Source organism: Colletes gigas, unplaced genomic scaffold (assembly GCF_013123115.1).
Source record: "Colletes gigas isolate AHSC1104 unplaced genomic scaffold, ASM1312311v1 Colletes_gigas_Sc00014, whole genome shotgun sequence".
Classification (NCBI taxonomy): Eukaryota; Metazoa; Arthropoda; class Insecta; order Hymenoptera; family Colletidae; genus Colletes; species Colletes gigas.
The window spans coordinates 1495988-1517559 of NW_025106643.1; the positions used below are offsets into that span (position 1 = coordinate 1495988).

The following is a 21572-nucleotide window of genomic DNA, read 5'->3' on the forward strand; positions in this document are numbered from 1 at the left end:
AATTTGAGATTGGCTATTTGGGTCCCGACGGGCAGGGGAGACGTTTCAATTTGAAGTAAAATCGTTATTTAAACGCGTATATTTTTGAACGATCGACGTCCATGTTTAACTTGTTTTCATCATAGGGAAAATATGTCGGTAATTTGTTCGAGTATTCGTTAAAAGAGCAACGGCCAACACAAAATTTCTCTCTAAAGTAATTTAACATTCACCATCCCCCGATACGCGGCAGCGGAGCTGAAATAACCCTGGTTTAACGACTAGTTTGACATGCCTGACCTATGTAAATGTCGCGTGCAGCGGAACGTTGATCGCTTAAAGGGCCCCCAGAACCGCCGATAAATATATTTTTCGGTAATGAAAATTCAACTCGTCGATAACCTCGTCTCCCATCCCACGACTGCATTACCCGCGCAGCAAATAAAATTTTCGGAATAAAAAAATCTCTCGATCCCCTCTGGATGAAATTCATCAATTAATCCCAGCGACCAATGAGAGGTAAACTGATCGAAAAAAAAAAATCGCTCTAGTTGCCGGAGCTGGCGTAGATGAACGCACGATAACCGTAGCGCTCTCGATCTTATCGATCCTGGTCGATTCATCGACTACCGGAGGCCCCGCGGTCGTTCAGCGACTGTCAAGCGGCGCTTTATCTTCCGGGACAAGCGAAGTCTCGAGGACAAGATAGGTATACCCGGAATGAGGTATCGTGCCTACAAACTATTTGCTGCATAGAGTTGTAATTGGCCGTGTATCCACTGGTCTTTCGCATACGCTATCACCCTTCTTGTTTGCACTCGAGGAGCTAATGAGCTGTGATACACATCAAACAGCGCTAGGAGTCGCGACCGGCGGCATTGCCCGCTTCCGACGGTTCTTCGCGTTCCCTCCGCTATTGCGATCCTCGCTTCGAGAACTTTATTCGACACACGAGACCCCGTCAATACGGTCATCGATCGATATGAAATTTCATGCTCCTTTTGGTCAACTCTAACGAAAAGTTGGGTGATCTCGATAGCTTCTTGCTACGTAATTTTGCTAGGGTTTCCACACGTTAGGGTAGTTTGTCGCTGTACAAACTCAGGCAGTTTGACGTTGACGTCAGACACAAGACGTTGACTTGAAATATAGATTATTGCAAACATTACCCAGTATTTATTTTTTAATATTTACATTCGTCTTTGAACAGGTATGAGAAAGATGTCATAAGAATATAAAATAAAAGGCAGAGTTTAATTTAGTAACAACTTTTGAGATTTTCTGTCTGGTCTAATTAAAAATATAATTTTTATTTTAGAAAAGGTACAATTACATTTCTCTTTTTGTGCTCGACGATGCACAAGAGTGCATAGAATTATTTTGCTGATTATTTGCTGACACTGAATTCGTACAGCCAAAGATACAAAATTTTTTATTAAAGTCGATGATGGAGCAAAGTCTTTGCCCTGAAGGAATTCCCCAAGTAACCCATTTACGCGAAACGATAACTCGAACAATGAACATGGTAACAATGTTGGCGGAACGTTGACGTAAGTGGTATCGGAACGATGAACGGGGTTCCAGTGGAAGCATAAATCTAACTGGTCCAACCCCTCGCGGAGAGTTGGTACGCCGTCGGAAAAGATCCACCGACCCGATACAACCCGATACGGGCGGTTTCAAAAATACCCAGCGCGACACCGGTGTTTAATTAAGACGCATAATCCGGATGTTGGGATTTATGTTGCAGATTTAAACGCGGACTACATAGATATGCCCTTCGGTAGAGGGGGCCCGGCTACTCCCGGCATGCCTGGTTCCAACAGCAGAACAAAACGAATGAGAACGAGTTTCAAGCATCACCAGTTAAGGACGATGAAGAGTTACTTCGCGATCAATCACAATCCCGATGCGAAGGATCTCAAGCAACTTTCCCAGAAAACTGGCTTGCCAAAAAGGGTGCTGCAGGTAAGATTCGCCACGATTCCCATAGGTCTACAGTCCCATCGTTTCGCGATCCAGCGTTCGATCAAAGTCTGTTGTCTGACGATACACGGGGCTCTGTCACTTGGCTCTTTCGTGCCCCGTTTCGAGACCTGTAAAATTGAGCACGTGTTTTCACTAAATTAACGCTATGTGTTGTAACAATGAAAAGTTGGCTGGCGAGTCTGATCATGTCTGGTATAATCTCCTATTCTTTCTCTCGAGTTTGGGGGAAGTAGATTACACTATAACCAATCAGACCAGAACTGACCATCTCTGAACAGTTCGAATACACGAATTTTTTACTCGATAAAGTGGCCCAGAAATACACAATTTTAGACTCTTCTGACAATAAACGTGGCCTTACAGTGTCTCTATTTATTAACCCTTTGCACTCCGAATTATATTTAAATCTTGTTACCAGCTGCTCCCAATGCTTTTAAGTGTTTTATTTGAAATTTACGTTAATTAAAAAATATTGTATTTTGTCATTTTTAAGTGTATATCTCTTTGGTTTGGACTTGAAAAAATGTCGAGTCACATTCGACATAGGAGTGCAGAGGGTTAAAGCATGTTACCAAGCATGATTTTCTATAAATATTATCTACATCAGAACTTTGAATCAGAGCTTTATCTTAAAGACCAGATAAGCAAGAGTTTGCACAAATAATAGACATTGAAATAGAAAGTGTGGTCATCAGGGTGTACTGGTTTCACAAAATAACAGTGGCTATCGTTCGAATAAATAGAGCATTTAGGAGTTAGAGGAAAGGCTGGCGAACGAAGGATTCGTAACGCGTGCGAAGTGTCGCGGAATCGTCGCTCTGCGTAATTAAAGTGAAATTTACAGGGTGGCTTCGCGGGAAAAGTATTCGCGTCGGTGCTGGCGAGCGGCCTCCTCCAATTAGCGCGCGGTGTCAATGACGCATGACGCCCTTCATAGACGCTAAAAGTATCCGGGACCTTTTGGGTATACGTCGTTTTGGACAGATTGTATCGTCGGTGTCGTCCTCGTGTTGTTCGATTCCGGCGGTGTCTTTGGAATTTATGCGACCGCGTTACGTTTATTTCGGCGGCCCTTGAAACGCCGAAACACGCGCTCTCGGTGGGAGGTTAAAGATAGAAGAGATTGTTAGCGCGCGAAAACGACACGGAAAATTGTGCCCTGTTTTCTGACTAGCCACCAAGATAAATATGGCAGTCGTTCTTTCAGAGATTCAAATTTCATTCGACGATTCGAGCACTCTTTTCATTATCGAATGGTTCTTCCCTTTGCTACTTTAGCGATTTATCGGCGTTAATCAGGATCAGGACACTTTTGTAACCTGAAAATTCATAATTAATATTTTCTCGTGATATCTGTCAATTTTATGACACTTTCCCTGTATTATTGAGTCAGAATAGTTATTCCCAATTGTGTACCCTGAAGAGGACGCGTAATGAATGTTTGAGTAACATCTCGCTCGATAAAAAATATATTAAACTACGAGTATTGAAAGAGGTTTTGTGAATGGCGGTGCAGGATCCTCAAAATTCTTGGAAAAGGAAGCCTCGTTATTAAAAGGGAACGGTACTCTAGGATTTAGTATTTATTCCCGAGCCTTTTATTCGGTCGTGCCGGGAATTATTCCGTGCGGCGCGTGAAAACGAACAAATCGCGGAGAAAAAGGCTGCCAGAAAGTCTCATTAAGGGAATCGTACAAAAAACTCTCGGTCGATTCCTTCGTTCCGGGCGCAGCAAGATTTCCCCGATCTTCTTCGAGCTCTCCGACTGGTACCAAAATAAAGCACGCGAACGCACGGTAGAAAGTCTCGAAGATGGTCTCTCTCGCGAGCAACGTCAGATATCCATCGCAGGACGGAGAAAGAACTGTCCGGGTAAGAGGGAGAGACGGTTGCTTTCCAGAGCTTGGGTAAAGGAACAAAAAGGAACGAGAAAAAATGAAAAAACGCGCGGAAAAATCTCGAGGCTGAGTATAGGTCAGTTTTATTCGCGTAATAACGAAATTTTCTTCCGACATTGTATCAAGATTTCGAATAATAGAATATTCCTTGAAAAAAGGGGGTTCGAGTCGTATTTAATGCGTGATAATTTCTCGAATACGATCCTCTCGCTATAGGACGAAGAAAGGACAGTCGAGGGGTGGAGAAGGGTGGTAGACGCGGTTGCTTTCAGAAAAAGCAGAGAAAGGTGCAGAGAAAAATCGCGGCTGGAAGATGGATAGCCGGTGGTTCTCGATGCGTATTTTTTTCCCCCTTTTTTTTTTCTTTCCCCCTTGGTCGCGCGTATGCCGGGACTCCTATAAAAATATTCACGTGCGGCCGAACCCGCGGAGACGTACGCGCGCGCTTCTCCCAATTAGTGCGTGCTGCCGGCGGCGCGTTGAGGTAAAAGAACCGCATGGGCCGCGTGATATTTCCGTCGACGAAGCCTCTGTGGCCTTTCTCCGTAATTATGGCCCTCCGTCAATCCGCCGCTGCCTCGAAATCCCCCCGGTCGGCTCTGGTCGGCGAAGTTTTGTTGTAACGAGCTGCGACCGCCGCTGCCCTCGTTAACCCACTACCGTTAAATTACATAGGCGAATCTATTCGGTTGGCCCTCCCGCGCTTTAATTCGGCCCTGGGGGCCGCCGATCGATCGCGGATCGACGATCAACGCTGGACCAACGGAATCACCGGTTACCCGTCGATTAGTCCTCGAGCTTCTCAGCTTCTGGGCTTTCGGGGCCCCCTCGGGGCACACCGAGACACAGCTTCCGGTTGTTTCGCGGCTTGGACCCCTGGGTTTTTATGGGAAATTAATCTGTGCCGCTCGGGGAAGGCCCTGATGGACGGTTCGAGGATCGTCAGCCGTTCCACGGACCAATTTCATGGGTTTGGGCGTGGGTGAGCGTTTCGAGTCAAGGAGGTGCGGTTTCTGGTGTTTAATTTCCGGTAATCGTCGTATAGCTAGTACCGGGACATAGTGTACCACTGTTTTGGATTCTGAACAAATCATAAGACTCAAAGTATGATTAATGAAATCCATATGTAGGGGCCTAGGTACCCAATAGACAACTGAGACTGAAGCAAAGTCTCCGGCTATAATTCCGGTTATAATCAGACTTCCTCCGTTTCTGAGATCGAGTAATCCTGAACTCCTAACTCTTCCTAGAAGCTTCTATGCTGGCACACAACCCTCAAAACACGCGATTCGTCAGAGAATTCCCAAAGAGCGTTCTTTCGACGCCCCGTTCGCTGATCCTCCATTCTTGCACCCGTTTCCGTGCAACAAACTTCGCATCCTCGCATCTAGCAGCCCCTCGGCGCGTCCCCGAGTCATTAACTCGACGCATCCTGGGCGTTTAGGACAAAACCGTCGCGACTACAAAGCTCGTAGCCTCTCCCTCGCGACGAGAGGGTAGAATCCTCGAAATCCTTGGCACTTTAGCTGGAACCGGGAGCAGAGACTCGCCTTGGGATCCATGCAGACGCGGTGACTCGATGGCGCCGGCAGCAGCCAAAGAAGATATAGAGAAAGAGAAAAGACCGGGGTCGTCGTGTGGCCCGGGGGGAGGAGGAGAGCAAGGGAGAAACATAGAGAGAGACAGAGGGGGGTAGAGAGAGAGAGAGAGAGCCAGCCTATTGTATTCGGTGCGGCGTAGGGTTCTTGGTCGCCATCTTGCTTGATATTGATCGCGAAACGCACGAATACTCGCTCATTCGCCGCGGCTGCGTTCGTCGCCGCTCTCCTCTTTCGTCGGCTGTGTGCGTGTCGGGCTTGCACACGCTCACCGACGCGAGCACCTAACCCGCACACAGACGCGTGTCTATCGCGTGCGCACCGCGGAGTGAAACACTCGTACGCTTCGACCACGAAGGGGAGGCCCACGTTGTGTCGGTTGGAAGTCTCTCCTGGTTTTCAGTCCGCGGGGGAGGAGACTATCTTGAAAATGGCGACGCGGATCCCGGTGCATCGAGGTCGTCTTTTATCTATCAGGAACACAAGGGGGTAGAGAGCCACGCCGTGGAGGAGGAGGAGGAAAAGGGGGGGATGGTAGAGAGGCTCGAGTGTGCGTCGTCGCATTATATATTGTTGCATTGTACGGACGATGTAGCTATCCTAGCAGGGCCCAGGACCCGTTGCTGACGTGCCGGTGCGCGCGTGCTGTTGCATTTAAATTACTCCCTCCCCCTCCCCCAACCCCACCCCCTTCGCGTGTAAGCCCTCTCGATGAAGATATATACGAGCCGCGCGAGCTTTTTGGTCCTCGTTCCTCCGAGTGTTCTCTTCCCCCTTTGTCCCGGTCGCCGCGTTTCTTTTCGGGCGTCAGGTGTAACGACGCGCCGTTCAGGGTAATCCCCGGATAGGGGCGCGTCGTTTCTTCGTTGCACGGCAAGCGGAGGCATCGCCTTGAGGATTTCTGGAACCGATCACCGAGAGCTCCGAGCTCCACGACGAAGAATGCTTGGAAACTGATGAAAATTATTTGTATTTTATGGAGGATTGCTAACAGTTAGCAGCTGTCTGCACTGTTTAACACTAATGGCTGATGGCTTTTGATAGTTAAAAGTAAGCTATTCGAACGTGTTCCTAGCGATAAGAATCCTTAGCATTCGTGGCTCGCCAAAAGAGTACCTCAATCTCCATTCTGCTTTTATTTTTATTAACCACTATACACTGTTAAATAATAAAAATTCCATAAAGTACTCGAGCAAATTTCATAAATATTGTCCTTTCCTACAATTATCAACCCTTTGCGCTCCAAGAATGTATTTCGATATAAGCGAATAAGTGAAATTGTCCTTTTTCCCCCCAGAAAGATTTACAACCACATTGTAATTAAAGCTTTGTTTTCGTTAATTAAGTGTGTATCGTGCAAAGGGTTGAGCAAACAATCCGGTAGACCATTGTTACACGCTGGAAGCTGTCGGGGAAAAAGTTTTTGAAAAGCTTCTCCCAAAAACCTAGCGATTTGACGACTGCTGACGGTTCCGTCTGTCTCTCGATCACCCCTTCGAGCGAACGTGAAAAAGCTCGACACTCACCTGTCGCCTGTCTCTCTCTCTGTTCGCAGGTCTGGTTCCAGAACGCCCGCGCAAAATGGCGGCGCATGGTGCTGAAGCAGGAGGGGAAATCGGACAAGTGCGACGGCGGCGTGGACGGCGGTTCCCTTGGCGACCTTGAGCTTTACGGGAACAGCACCGGAAGCGGCGGTCCGCCGATGAGCCCTCCATTCATGCTCGGCGGACCGCACAGTCCTGCGTCCTTGGCGTCCTTGGACTGCGCGTGATCCCCGAAATCCCGTTTCCGGACCAGGCCCATCGAACGAGACCAGCGAATGGACTCGTCGATGTTCTACGCGTCGATGATCCGCGAGATGGACGCCAGAGAAATGGACGCGGGACTGTTCTCGTCGGATCCGCGGGTCCCGTTCGTCAACGGGGGCGCCGCGACGCTGTGAATAATTTATTTGTCGCGAATGAACCGAGTGGCGCGTCGCGTTCGGGGAGTTGCTCCCGTGAAAAGAGAATGTGTTCGCGAGAATGGACTCTTTAACGCGATCGTTTCGTATCCGCGGGACGCCATTTCATTATCGACGATTGACTTTTCGTTAACGAGAAGCCTGTTTGGCGATCGTGTCGCTGTGCTACGAACGAGCGGGGAGAAATACACGGTCGGATCAAAGTCAATTGGCAAGATCATACATCCGCCGGAGGTCCTCAGACGATTCTTGGATGAAAGGGAACGTGGACAGAGTGTCGGGTAATTCTTGCAGCTCCAGAAATCAACTGTACGGTCCGGTAGTTCTAAAGTAGCGGAGATATACTTCCTATGGTTCTTCCAGTTCTCTCGCAATTATAGAGGTTTTACTGTAAACGCAACCCTTGAACCGCCTGTAGCCAATTGATCACGCAGCCTCGAAAAACAGCCACTGCTAACAAATTTGCAGCGTACAGTCTTTGCCACGCGAGGCTCCCACGGCGAAAGGGTTAGACTCTGGAGAGACAATGCGCGTGCGCCCAGCAGAGCAGCCAAGCGACGTGGTGGGGGGTAACGGTATTCGACCTCGAGCGGCCAGTTGATGTTGATTCGACTTCGCGAACGACTTTCCTCCGTCACGGGATCGTCGACGATCGACCGTCGTCTCCCCGATCAAATATGGCGGGCACGCGGACTGAGCGGTGCCTGTACCGCGATGAAGGATCGATTAGTCGAACGAATAGAAAGCGTTGTATTTATTGTAGTCGACACGTCCGTACGTGTACACCTTTTTACGTCGGATCCGTTGACTTCGTAACGAGCTTCGACGCACGCGTGGGCGTACACGCGATATACGCCTCGTTCGAAAACGTTTTGTAATTAGTTGTCGATGTCTATTTATTGGTTATAAGCGTTCTGAGGTAAGCCTAGTTAAGGGTTACGAACTTTACCAGTGCTGTGTGAAAATCCAACGTTTCCAGAGCGGGAGGAGGAGGTGGGAGGGAGGGAGGGAGGGAGGGAGGGAGGGGGGGGGGAGAGATGTAATACTTTCGCTCGTGTTACGTAATAATATAAATAAATGAATATATATAAATATATGTACGAACATGATAATATATATTAATATTATTATCGTTAGGTGAATTAGATAACAAGAGCCCTGATCGAGTGTATCGAGTCGATTGAAGTGCGGCGTGCCTCGGCGGAGAGTCATTGAAAATTGTTAATTAAAAAAAAAACGGGAAAGAGAGAAACGTGCTCTGGCGGTGTTCTGTGTCGCGCGAAACGTTGGGTTTTAACGTCGAGTAAATATAAATATATAAATATATATATATAAATATATTATTTATAAATAAAATTCGGGCGCGTCGAGCGCGTGTACGGCGTGTAATTATAATTATTGCTCAAAAAAATAAAAAGAATGCGAAGGAGAGTGGAGAATCGAGCGTAGCGGTAGGAGTAATGGCGGTTCGAAGTCGCGCCCGATCGCGAATCCTTGGCGTAATTCACGTAATTGTTGTAAATAAAGGACGTTCCTCGAGTTTCTTAAGGCACCGCTATAGGTTGTAGGGATTATAATTGCATTCGGTAGCGGTTCTGTTAGGCAAGGTAATAATGATGACAACGATTATTATTATTATCACTCCTATTATTAATATCCTTGTAACGAATGGAACGATTGTCTAATTTTACAAGATGATTTTTTCATTGAATATATTTTGACAATATACTCGCTGCCTCTGTCGACTATTTCTTTCGCCTAATCCCTCGTCATCCCCTTCGCAGCGTAAAGTCTGAAACCACCGATGACAATACCATGAAAACGCGATTAAAATTAATTTCTCGCTTTGCTCAAATTATTTCCAGATACATGGGATTTTCAAAAACAGACTATCACGCGAAAAAATATATCGCAGAGTTTCTCGTTCAAACTTGCCTGAACGAGAAACTTTTTCACGCTCTCAAATGGAAAAAAAAAAAATATGGGAAAACGTTAAACGGTGCGACTCCGGAAGACACTTGTCCTCGGTGGATAAAAAAAAATTAGAAAATGGGAAATATTCATCATTGAAGTACCTGACACGAGGGTTTCGCATTAAATGCACGCGACGGGTTGAGGACGCGGTTTACAAGGTTGGTAACAATTTAACGACCCTGTTACGCGTACCAATGATTGCGCCACCATTCCGCGGCGCAAGCATTAAAATTAAAATTAAAATTAAAATTAAAATTAAAATTATGCCGCGCACGGCTATTCAAATTAAACGAGGCTGGATCGTCGCGGCGCGTAAATTATATTCGACGCACGCGGGAAAAGAAATATCTCGTTAGCTTTGCCGACGCGAAGGCCATGTATTTTTCAAGCGATTGTTCGGTTACGAAATTAATTGCGTCGCGTAACAACGCGCGTAGAAGTTTGAATACTCGTATCGTTCGAGATCGCGCGGTGGATCGTTCCTCCATGATCGATCGCTTTAGAAGCAACCATAACGACAGAAGGTTACTTGCACCTGGATTATTTTTAGGAATATTTATAATATCAGCTGCTTTTATAATATACTGGATTTATGGATCAAGATAGGCATCAGGATCATCAATAGGTATCTTGTATCTTGATTGACGAAATTGCTATCTTTTGCAAGTTCTAAATCTTGACATTCTGAACATGTTCAGGACGAAATCTTTTGTGACACTTTTTCAAAACCAGTTTGCAATTTTTCTCACTGTTCTTTCTGTCTCCCTTGGCTTCCACGTTTCTGTTGCCACCTACGCTCCTCCTGCCTCCTTTACATATTCCCTGTTCTCTGAACTAGCAATTCTACTTCTTTTTTTTTTATAAAAACCTACTTCGTGGTATCATTTGTTCCCCCTTTCGCCACCGCGGGACAATGATCGATGGTGGCCAGGGAATAATAGTTTCCGTATTGTGTAATAGCCGGGTTTAAAGCTGAGGAGGTTCAGTAAATCTTCTGCCTTTACAAACTGCTTCCTGAGTTACGGAAGCATGGGGAACGCGGGGCGATAACGTCGTGCTGGCAAGAAGCTTCTTATCAGCGTCGCGGAAGAATGAGAATTCGATTCGTTGATACCGGGGAGGATATTAATTATTTTGTGGTAGGAAAGTGCAGAGCCGTAGGAGGATAACGGAAATGTAAAAAAAAACCAGAATGCATGGCGGGTGGCGGTGAATACAATACGCGTGTGCATTGTGCCAGTCGCTGAGTAAGCGGCTCTGACGCATTATGCGATTTTTAACGGAGATTAGTCGTTGCGTTTCCGAATCGATAAAAATCGCAACAAAAAGGGGGTGGAACTGGACGAACGCGAAAACATTTTGCTTTTAATTTCGATTAACTTCGATAATTCCCTGTGATCCAACCGAAAAATCAGGGAGTGTCTTTACACCCACGCTGGGTTCGCGTTCTCCGTTCCTGGTCACGTTTCTGCGCGATTTCAACTCGAGATTATTACAAATCCCGAATCAGCGTGAGTAATCCTTCGAGGACAAGACTGGGGGATGAAACGTGCACCATGAAAACTAAAGGATCCAGTTTTCTGTGAAAAATCTAGCAACGATGCATCTTTGGCTATCAATTTGTCTACTAACAGTACGAATTGTTGCACTTTCCTCCAAGAAAACGTAATTGGGGTTATTGCAGAACTCAGTAGCTTCAGGTTTTGCATCCCTCAGGGGATCAGGTTGTCGCGAATATCGATAACGAGCGCGTTACGCGAGAAATATCCAGATGATCCGCGAGTAGCCAGGTCCAAAAACATCGAGGGGGGATGAATATTTCAAGAATATCCAAAAATACCGGAAAGCTAGCGGTCGTTTAACAAACGATCCGCGGCGAGGACACGTTGGACCGTTGCCCACGGACGAAGGAACCGCGGAGAAGTCACGATGCATTTAACGAAGTAAATGAGACGTTGGCGAGGATCGACACCGTGTACCACTGTCAACGAGGAGCGGGTCTCCTCGGGGCTGTCGTTCGATGCTCGGCATCGATCATTCGCGTTATCGACGTCTCGATCCTCGAACCGGTCAGAGGACAGCGGCCCCCGGGGCCCTGACATCGCATGTGGAGGATCTAGGAATCTCTTTGGTCGCCTCTCTCGATCACGCCTGATCGGCCCGGAGAACGAACGGTCCCCGAATGCGAACGGAACGTTCACGTTTTATCGCTCGACGAAACCACACCGTTCCCCCCCGGCATTGTTTCCAACGTGAGAAGAAAATGTTAGAAGCCTTCCATGGCTCTCTCGTTGCACTTTACCGACCTTGCAATAAAATTTATTCATTTCTAGACCTAGAAAGGTTATTCCGAACCTTTTTATTTAGTTTCAGGCTTAGTTATTGCGTAATATATTCAATCGAGCTTGAATATTTATTAATTTTTCGCATCGATGTATCATGATGAAAACCTTGTAAACTTGACACGAATTTCTAGCTTAGATAATACCATGCAACACTTTTTCTCCCGTTTTTCGTTGCACACTGGCAGAAAACCGGTCGTTCGTTTCTTCCTCCTCGTGAGTCTTTTTCTTTCCACTTTTGGAGCATAAAACGCATGCACGTCGCGCGAACTCGTACTCCAAACCCATAGAAATTCACTGAAAGATGCTCGTAATAAGACGAAAACGAACGTAATGTCTAAATTAAACCGGTCCAATTTGGGCAACCGAGAGCATTCAGTTTCGATAACTGGCCCGTCACGGAGTTTGCCACGTACTTGACTTCTTTATTGCGCCCAATGATTTTTTTCGTCGCTGTGTTATGGAGTTATAATACTTCATAAATTTATCAAACGCTGGAATATACAACCCTCTGGATTTCTAATCTACTAGCTGCTTCGACTTGACGTTTCAAAATTTGCATTTGAAAAACCTAATAGAACAGAGTAACGCAATCTACAAATGAATCAAAAGAAATAGCATATTTTATGCGATAGATAAACTAATTTGCTGTCGTCTGAGAACCAAAATGGCGGGAGACTAAGGGAGAAGAAAAAGATACAAATTGATCGTGATAATGATTCCTCCAAGAGTGGTCATCAACCAACGGTGGTCTCAAACAATTGTTGCTTGTATCAAGTACAATGAAATTTCAAACCTTGTCATAATTTTATTAACTTTACCTGGAGGTTGTAAATATCGGTAAAATGAATAAAATGTAGATAACACGGAATGTTGGGAGAATCTGCGTGGCAGAATAATCAACAATTTTCAGTTCGGGCGGCGCGCGGGACAGACGTTGGGTGAAAATCGGTAAGAGGGCCCTTGACGAAGGCAATCCCGTCGTTCTCTCTATTTCCAGTGTACCCGGTGCGAAACGCAACGGAACGTCTCGTCGCGGCGCCATCGAGCGTCGCTCCCAATTTATCGAGGCCGCATTTCACGGAAACAGAAAATACGAAGCGCGACAACGCGGCCGCCAGTCGTTGATTTCCACCCCCCACCCTCCCCGTCCTCGCTGGTTCTCTCTTTTTTTTCTTTTTTTTGTATATAAACCTCGTCACGTTATTATTTCTCGCCCGCTACCCGCTCATTAAGCTCCTCTCCTTGATTTTTTTAGTGCCTCCGCGGGTCTCCGGAGGCTCCTCGTCCACGCCCCGATGCACGACCCTAGCTCTCTTTCCCTCTCTCCCCCACTCTCTTGACTTCTCCTCTCACAGAGTCCGGGACTCACTCGTCTCGTTTGTGCGGTCCCTCTTCGAGGAACGCTTCCTCTGAGCGCGCCGAGCACCGCGAGCAACCCTTTGCCGAGAACTTTTGACGCCCCGCGATACGCTCGAATACCGTTCGACAAGAGGATTCGGAAGGCGACGAAGTTTTTTTCCCTCTCTGCTTCTCCTCCTCTCCACCGCTACGTTTTGCCCTCGTTTTTACCTTTTTTTACACCGGTCGCAACGACGAGTCGCGATATTGTGCTCTGGACCAGCGGTTTCGAAAACTTATAAAACCTCCATATAGTCGATCGATAATTAGTACGTAGAGATCATCAAAATAATTGTTACACTTGTGAGTGACCCTTGAGCCTCTATAACGCGTTAACCAAACTCGTGTTATTTTTTACGAGGCCAGAATTTTGCTTTTAGACAATTTGGAAACACTCTCTTGTCCACTGCTCTATCTACTACAGCTAGGAAAACACTCGATGGTCAATCGAGGAGTGAATGTACTCCTCTAGGTGGTTGGTTGAGTACTTGCGAGAGAGACGAGAGTGCAGCCCTCTGCTGGCGAGCGCGAGAAGCGTTGTTCACTTTTCTTTGTCGAGAAGTTATATAAAGTTCTAGTTTTGTACGAACATTATAAAGCTCCGTAACTTATTAGTAGACAATGTTTTGCAATAGCAAAGGCTGCTATCTAAACCTATAAGAAACGGATATGACGAGGGTTGTGATCCAATGAGAGCTTGTCTATCTCTTTAATAGTCTCCTGGGGGGAGATTTAAAGCTTACTTATCGAGGAAATAGCAACGAGTGCCGAACCTTTGACAGTTTGAACATTTTCCAAGAGTCTGCCGTCGACCCTACACGGGGAACGCGAGACCGTCGGTAGACTCCGTGTAAAATCCACCCAGGCACCGGTTCTCTTTGCCACCGAGCACTTTTGACGCCCTGCATCACGCTCGGATACCATTCGACAAGGGGTGCCGCTCCTCGCGGCCAATAATTCAGACTTCAAGGCGCGGGCGTGAAGATCGCCCCGACGGAATATCAAAAGCCTCGCGCGCTTCCCGCCTCCCCCTCGCCCCTCTTTCTGCCGCCTCAAAGACATCGTTCTTCGCCCCCCCTCGGCCGAGAGGAAACCATCCAAACATTTTCCGCGGAACTTACAAATGGGACACAATTACGGGGAAACGGTGCTACTTAAATAGAAATCCAAAAGTTGATCGAGTTGATCTAGTCAAATTCGATGAAATTCTCTTGAAGCCTTTCGCTGATGAAATTGAATTATTTAACACCGTTTGCAGGCGTGTAGCGTTTGAATGGTACTAGAGATTCGAACATAGAGATTTTAGAGTCGATGGTTATCCACAATGTGGTCCATGGTCCATCGTCCTCTGAGAAATGGGCTTGGAGAGTATCGAAACATTCTGCATCCAGTTTTCAAATCGATAGCTCAATTATACCTGAACAATGTCATAAGACGACAAACTTTACATAATATCACGAAAGAGGGTGATAGATTACTGAAATGCAAGACGATTTGCCCTCGTGTCCCTTTTAAAATGTGTGTTACTACTTCCACGCGTAACCTGAAGCATACAACGAATGAACAATGCGCGAACGACCTAATCAACGAAGCTCCCGGAGCCTCCATGTACAAAACAGAATTCGGTCCCTCGCAAAACCCTCGTCGGTTCGAAATCCACGAGAAAAATGAACTCCAGCTTCGGAAGTCCGCGCGAGATAGCGCCCGGGCGAAAGCACAAAAGCGAGCAAAGAAACCGGGTCGCCCAGAAGGCGGAGGGGGACGGTGAGGGGGGAGCGGAAAGCGAGAGAAAAGGGGAGGAAGCTTCCTCCACGGTGCAGCGCGGGTGACAAACAACCGCGCGGATTCCACGGATCCGTGCGGCGCGCACAGTCCGCGCTAATTAGCGGTTCACGAGCGTGCCGAAAAAGAGGCGAAGCGAGACGGCCAGAACCGCGAGAGAAAGAGGGGGAGGAAGCGGGAAAGAAAGGAATAGAAAGTAAAGACCGAGCAAGAAGCCCCTGGGTGCACCGGGGACACCTCATTCCACTTTCTCACACTATCCCAGTCGACAAAGGCGAAGTGATACAGGCTCTCTTTCTCGATTCTCCGAAGCTGCCCGAAGTTACTTCGGACAGTCTCGTGGGAGTCGAGAGAGAAAGGCTCACTTGTCTCTGATGACCACTGATATGACCATTCCTGATACTTAAGTATAACGATTACTGACACCATTATTTGTCAGTGGAGGCTAGCAGGGTCTAGCAGATACCAAGAAAAGCCTGAAAGATTGTTTCTCCTTATAGTACTTTGTTTATGTGGGTCTACATAGGTCAAAAAGTAAAAATTCCTGAGCAGTCGAGATTTCAAATCATATAGAGGTCGAATTTCAGTTGTTCAAGAGCTAGAAGGCAAATGTGAGCCTTCCTCTCTAGACTCCCACAAGACGCATGTGTCAGTTTGCTTTTGCCGAGTCTGCACAACTCTACGAGCTCACGTATGGGTGATCTTAGTGTGAGAGAGTGGAATGATGCACCCGGGGCTCCGTCTGGCATCTCTGGGCGCGCGTACAGGCGTTGGAAAAAGGAGGATCGGTCCAAGATGGCAGGCGGAGCGGGCCATTTGAATATATATCGGCGACGGACAGTGAGCGATGTTGCACCTGCCGCCGCGAGTCAGCGTAATAGCTGCGAGATGTCACGCCGACGGTACAAGCACGAGCAAAATTCGCGGGGGCTACACTCCTTCGACCGCGTCTTTTTTACTCGCCGCGAGCCCGAGCGTCGGGGAACGCGCCGCTCCGGATGGACGATTAGTTGGATGAGTTGCGTCGGACTTCGGGGGCTACGCTGGATGGATATGGACGTCTTCTTTAGCCGTTCTCCGCTCGCCTCCAAGTAATTCGAGTCGTTGGTGCGTTTCGAACGCTATTACTTTGGAGTCGAGGAATTCTTCGTGAGGCGACGCCTCGCCGACAGAGGGCTACGCTCGACTTTCACTTTTCTCGCTAGTACTCCGGGGACTATCTATTCCTACGTAGACGCTCTTCCTTGAATGTTACATGGTTTTCGAAATGACTCAAGAAACCACCCCTAAAAGATTCCAAGTAGAAAAGTGTTCTCAATCGTGATACGCCTAATTAAATAAGGGGTATCATATGATAGCCACTTGAATTTTGGTCGACAGTGTACTAATGTTTCTTGATGTTCGCGAGCGCACGCACCATTGCCAAGCAAAATCGGTAGGCGGAGCCCCGGGTGAACGGGCGCGGGTTGTTTCACTCCCCGCGTATTAGTCAACATGATCGCCCACGTGGCTATCTATATACTTTCGTAGACGAGAATCTTTCGGTGTCTTGTCGATGATTCACCCCGTTCGCGGCTGAAATTCATACTCGCGAACGGAGCATGACGGGCGATTGAAATTCCAATCGAACTCGTACGGAGCGATACGCGTTGCGCGTTACGCTTAGATGAACTGTTTAATCCTCCATTTTTCCACGGCAAATATTTATACTACAATTATAAAAATGCAAACACGCTGCGCTTTAACGAGTCCATCGTTATTTTAGTTAAAATTAGCGTTTTCACGTTCAACTTTGTATAATAAAAATCTTAAAATATATAAAGTTTGGTTGGATTTGGAAAGATTTGACCAAAGTCGCTGTTTTAGGTAATTACCATCTATTTTTTATTGTTTGTGTAAATGGGAATGTCCTTCGAGCAAAGGAGAGCACCCTCTGAGTGCACCACTGTTTAATGATATCTTATCGAGCCGCTTTGTACCGGTTTAATTAACGATTAATAATATTCGCTGGACGTTACGTAAATACGGCGTTTTACGAGTACGCGCGGCCCTGATAAGCCCGAGGCAATAGAAACGTATGAAAATCGAAATGGATTCGTCCAGAAACCGGTCGCGGGGATCCTGAGATACCGTAACAGGGATTATAACAGGAACTCGAGCGGGCCCCAGCCGCTTCTCGTTCGTTTCTCCTTTATCACGGTCCGGGTTCAGCACGCCTCTGCCAGTCAAATTAACGTGTTAATTACGGCAAAAGGAGAAACGGAGCGCCGACAGCGGCCGGTTTAAACCGCTCGAGACTGTTTACTCGTGAATTATAAACGCCTGGAACATTTCTATTAGGCCGTACGAAATCAAAAGTTCCATGCACATTGTCCTCCTCTATTGCAATTGCACTTTGGTGCTATCGGAGACTGCAAACGGAGTTCAATCGTCAGACAATAGGACCGACGATGAGTTAGATGTCAACAATAGTTGCGGAGTTATTTCATATACTAGATTCGATTTGGATGCAACAATGTCACACCCAAGTCGAAAAGATTTCCTCTCGATCCTCAGCGACTCGTTAGTTAAATACAATTATCCAATCGTATCGAACGTTTAATTAGGAGAAGCCTTTCATTACGGGTATCAAGATTGCCAGTGAAATGTCACTCCTCGTTTGAATGAACAATTACCGACGCTTGGTCGACAGCCATCACCGTGAATCGATGATCGACGCGGGCTCCAGCTCGATTCCTAGTGGCTCAATTTTCCCATTGTGATATAATAGAGTGGCCACGCAAGAAAGAACCGCACCGGACAACCAGTTCGCCTGGTTCTCGTCCGCGGGAAACGAGACGAGCTTCTTTCGATGTTCCCTCGGTTCTCTAAAACTTTTGAACGTATCGTTCTCTCTCATCGTCGATGTTCTTGGTAATCGAGGATCGTGTAATACCTGGACGACGAACCATTCAACATGGAATCGTTGCACGGGTCAAGATTGCAACCTTTATAGATTATTTAAGCTATTTTTCCCCCCTTCCAAGTAATATATTAGACCAATCAGGAGGAATAGGAAGTCGTAGTCTTTGCACCTTGCGATACGAGTTGAAATTTTGGGTGAAATTAACTATAATTATAAGTTGAGAATAGACTACGGTCTGGATGAAACTTCTGTTTGACCCGTGTTGGCCCTTGTTTGATTTGGGTTACACCTATACGCGCGATCGTCTGTGGGTTAAGCTTATATTCTAAGTTCATCAAACTTGACCTAATTCCAGTAGTTCGGTATGGATTAATTCTGTGCTGAACCTCCGGTTAACACTGCGTGAAATTCAGGTTGTGTTAGTCTTGGCTTTGACAATGTCTACATCAAATAGAGAGCCACCGCTGTTAGGTTAATTCACGCTTATGCTTCGAGCGAGATGGATCTATCTTCGACCATATACGTTGACTTTAGTGTTACGATTTTCTTTCTCTTAAATTTTTGATTTTCCAAGTAAATGGCATAGAAATGGGAATAGAAATCGAATGAGCAACGATAGAAGTCCCATAATTCTTCGATCCAACCGATTGCGCGGCACTCGACGTGTTAAGGGATCCGTTTCACGCATTAAAAAGAAAAGGAGTCGATTGTCCCGACACGTCTTTCGTTTGCATTCGCTGTGAACCGATATCGCGGAGCGTGACGCAACCGAACGCCACCAACGCCGATGCCATTTATCCCTAACGAGGCGGCTTATTAGCTAATTAATCGATGTGCATTATTGCGAGGAACCGGCGACAGTCGCCGACGAGGCGAGACCGTTCTTTTCTTTCGCGACGACGCTGACCTCCCGATAATTCCGACGACGCAATCGCTCAAATATTCTGCCTCGTTTCGCGATATCTCGCGGTTAGGATCGTGGGTGAATGTTTTCTTTCGAACGATTGATAGGTTCTACGGGATTAGAATTTCTTGAATCTCGTCTGTTTGGTCAATCATCCCTCGATAATGTTGAAACACTAGAATCGGATCTCCTGGACTTAAAACACATCGATCAAAGAACGTAGAGCACACTACACGCACAAAAGGAACTGACGAAACACTTCGATCTCCCTAATAATATACCGATTTGATCTAAACAAGATCACAAACAGTATCGGGGACTCCCGAAACATGGAGGCTCACCTGTCCACCCCGTTACGTAAGCAACGTCGAACAATCGAAGGCAACGGACGATACCGATCGAACATTATACCCGTCATGGACACCATGATGGCCACCTGCGTGTGTCCTCTTAACAACGGAGGGGGTACTTGGTGGACGATGATGCGCCAGCTTCCAAGGGGTTGGGCAACGAGAAGAGGAGAGGGGCTCTAGCAGAATTTAAATTAATTGATGGCCAATCTCGTACGGGACTCATAGTCCGTTAATTGGCAGCTTATAGGCGAGCGACCCCTCGTTAGTAAGCGGAGTATCGCGAGCGTAAGCGTGCAACGCGCACCGTGTACATGCGTGGCCGCACGTGGTGTTTTCGGATGTGTTATTTCAGCCGAGCGGAGCGCGTACGCGACGCAACAAAGCGAGGATAACAACGACGACACAGGTGCAACAACCGCCGGTAGCACCGGCTGTCATGCGCGCCGCGCGTCACGCGAGCTGGTCGATCCTGGATGACAGTTCGGTGAACCATAACCGCTTTAATGACATAATCCCCCATACCCCCTCTCGACGATCACCCCCTCGTGCATCGCGACCTTTCGCGTTCGATGGGCACTAGTTCTTTCAAGCTCGACTCGGGGTAAACAACACATTTTTTGGAGTGTTCCCAAAAATGTTAACTCAGAGTTAAGATCACGAATCCATAAAATCAAATCTTTCGCTTAATTAAGGGGTGAGCAATAGTCTTCTCTTATGTCACCGATCTCCCGTTCGACCCACGTTTGTTTCGTGGTTGCATGGCATTCGACCCACCTTCCGTTTGTTTCAAAGAGAAAAGCGGTAGCACAATGTCTCTCTCTGTCAGGCAACCAGGCTTTTAATTGTCAAGGAAGCAATAAAATAGAGACTGCCAATGCAGATATACAGTTTCCTTCATTATACTGTCGGGATGGAAGGTGTAGGTTCTAATTAAACATAAAAGTAGAGTATATAAATATTCTGTTAATTGCCTATTCTTTTGTCAACAAATGGCATCATCGACTGCTATCTATTCTAGTTCGTGCAGACAGGCAATTATAATTTCTCGAGAATCCTTCAACGCCATTAAACTAAAAAAGTTGGCATAACTTTTGAAAATTCTCCGTAAACATTCCGGTATAATTGCTTGGTGGACGTTATAAGGAAATGTAATAAGAATAAAAGATAAATTCCTTTCATCCGGGTACTAGATAGAGCCCTTAATTCGTCGGAAGGAGCGTGTCGAGGGTGCGCGAGGAGGCTGCGCACGGACAAGCGCGGCCGGAATCGGAGTGCGAATCGAATTGCTTTCTCGCTCGTTCGCCGGCTATCTTCCCCGGGTTCTGGCAATAAATTCAGCGGAATGGTAAACACAACGGACCGGCGAGTGCATCGAAACCCGAAACCCTAAATCACCGGCGTAGATCTGCGAGAAATGGGGGGAAGACGCGAACGGGAGAGTAAGGTAACCGATGGAGATCCGGACCCGACGCGCCCGCGCTCATCCCCTCGGAGTGTTTGGCTAAATAAACAAATACAGATTAGTTCCAGCGGGGCGACGGGGACGTAAATCATAGCGAGAACTCGTTACACGCTGCGCGTGTATATATGCATACGGTCAGCCCCGATGACGCGACCAGAGGGACTCCAAATGGAACAAAACCCATCGAATTATTGCTTCTCGACGTTCGCCCGAATTGTTACGTTTCGGGACGATTTGCCACTTCCTCGTCGTTTCATTGGGTCTCGGGTCTCGGGTGCTTGGGGATAATTTACGAGCTAAAAATTTTGGATTCGTTCCTGCACTTCCATTCACGTGATTTTTACTTCTGAATGATGGTAGACACTCCGAAATTCGAGAGAAACGTTTCTGAGAGGTTTCCACGCATTGTAAATTCCTGATCATTCTAAACCCAGAGATCTTCGTCAAGATCCTCGGGGGAACAAGTCCGCCATAAATCCTGTTCTGATCAAAGAACGCTACACCTCTTCGCCAGGGGGAAAATCGTGCAAGAGGGTGCTCGTGGGGGGGCTAGATCACGAAGAGTTATTTTGTCCGCCCTCTGGCCGGATATCGGGCTACCGGGGCTCGATCGGCGGAGGAACGTAGCGCGTTGGGTGGTCCCGAAAGTGGGTATTCCTGTAACTTCGTCAATGGAGCGGCTCGTTGCGCGGCGTAGCATCGTTTTCGGGGATCGTCGGATTTCGGATGTAGGCGCGACCACGTCTAACCGAAGTGCGAAGGTCCGGTGACGACCTAATGAGCAACAAACCCGCTGCCATCTGGTCACCAGCTTCGGGTGGAGAGGCCTGACGTTGCTCGTGGTTACGGGAAATTAATGTACCTCGAGAATTAATGATCCGACCCTCTTCCTGGAAGAGGAACGCGGGACCGATTCGGTCGCGGCGGCTGCCTGCACGACGCGAACCGAATTCTCGTAGACGTGTGGCCAACAATCGGACGTTACCGGAGTATTTATCATATTTGCTGGATCGAGGATGGTA

General features: G+C 47.2%; 1 protein-coding gene across 2 annotated transcripts in view; it reads left to right on the forward strand.

The window, feature by feature from the left end:
- The window catches only part of LOC122399537 (protein apterous-like), a 58235-nt gene extending 50841 nt beyond the window's left edge, over positions 1 to 7394 (forward strand). For both annotated transcript variants that reach the window (XM_043400279.1, XM_043400280.1), the window contains exons 5-6: positions 1730 to 1947; positions 7020 to 7394. In XM_043400279.1, coding sequence (XP_043256214.1) covers positions 1730 to 1947; positions 7020 to 7235 — 434 coding nt within the window. In that variant the 3' untranslated portion in view covers positions 7236 to 7394. The remainder of the gene's footprint in view (positions 1 to 1729; positions 1948 to 7019) is intronic.
- The last annotated feature ends 14178 nt before the right edge of the window (positions 7395 to 21572 follow it).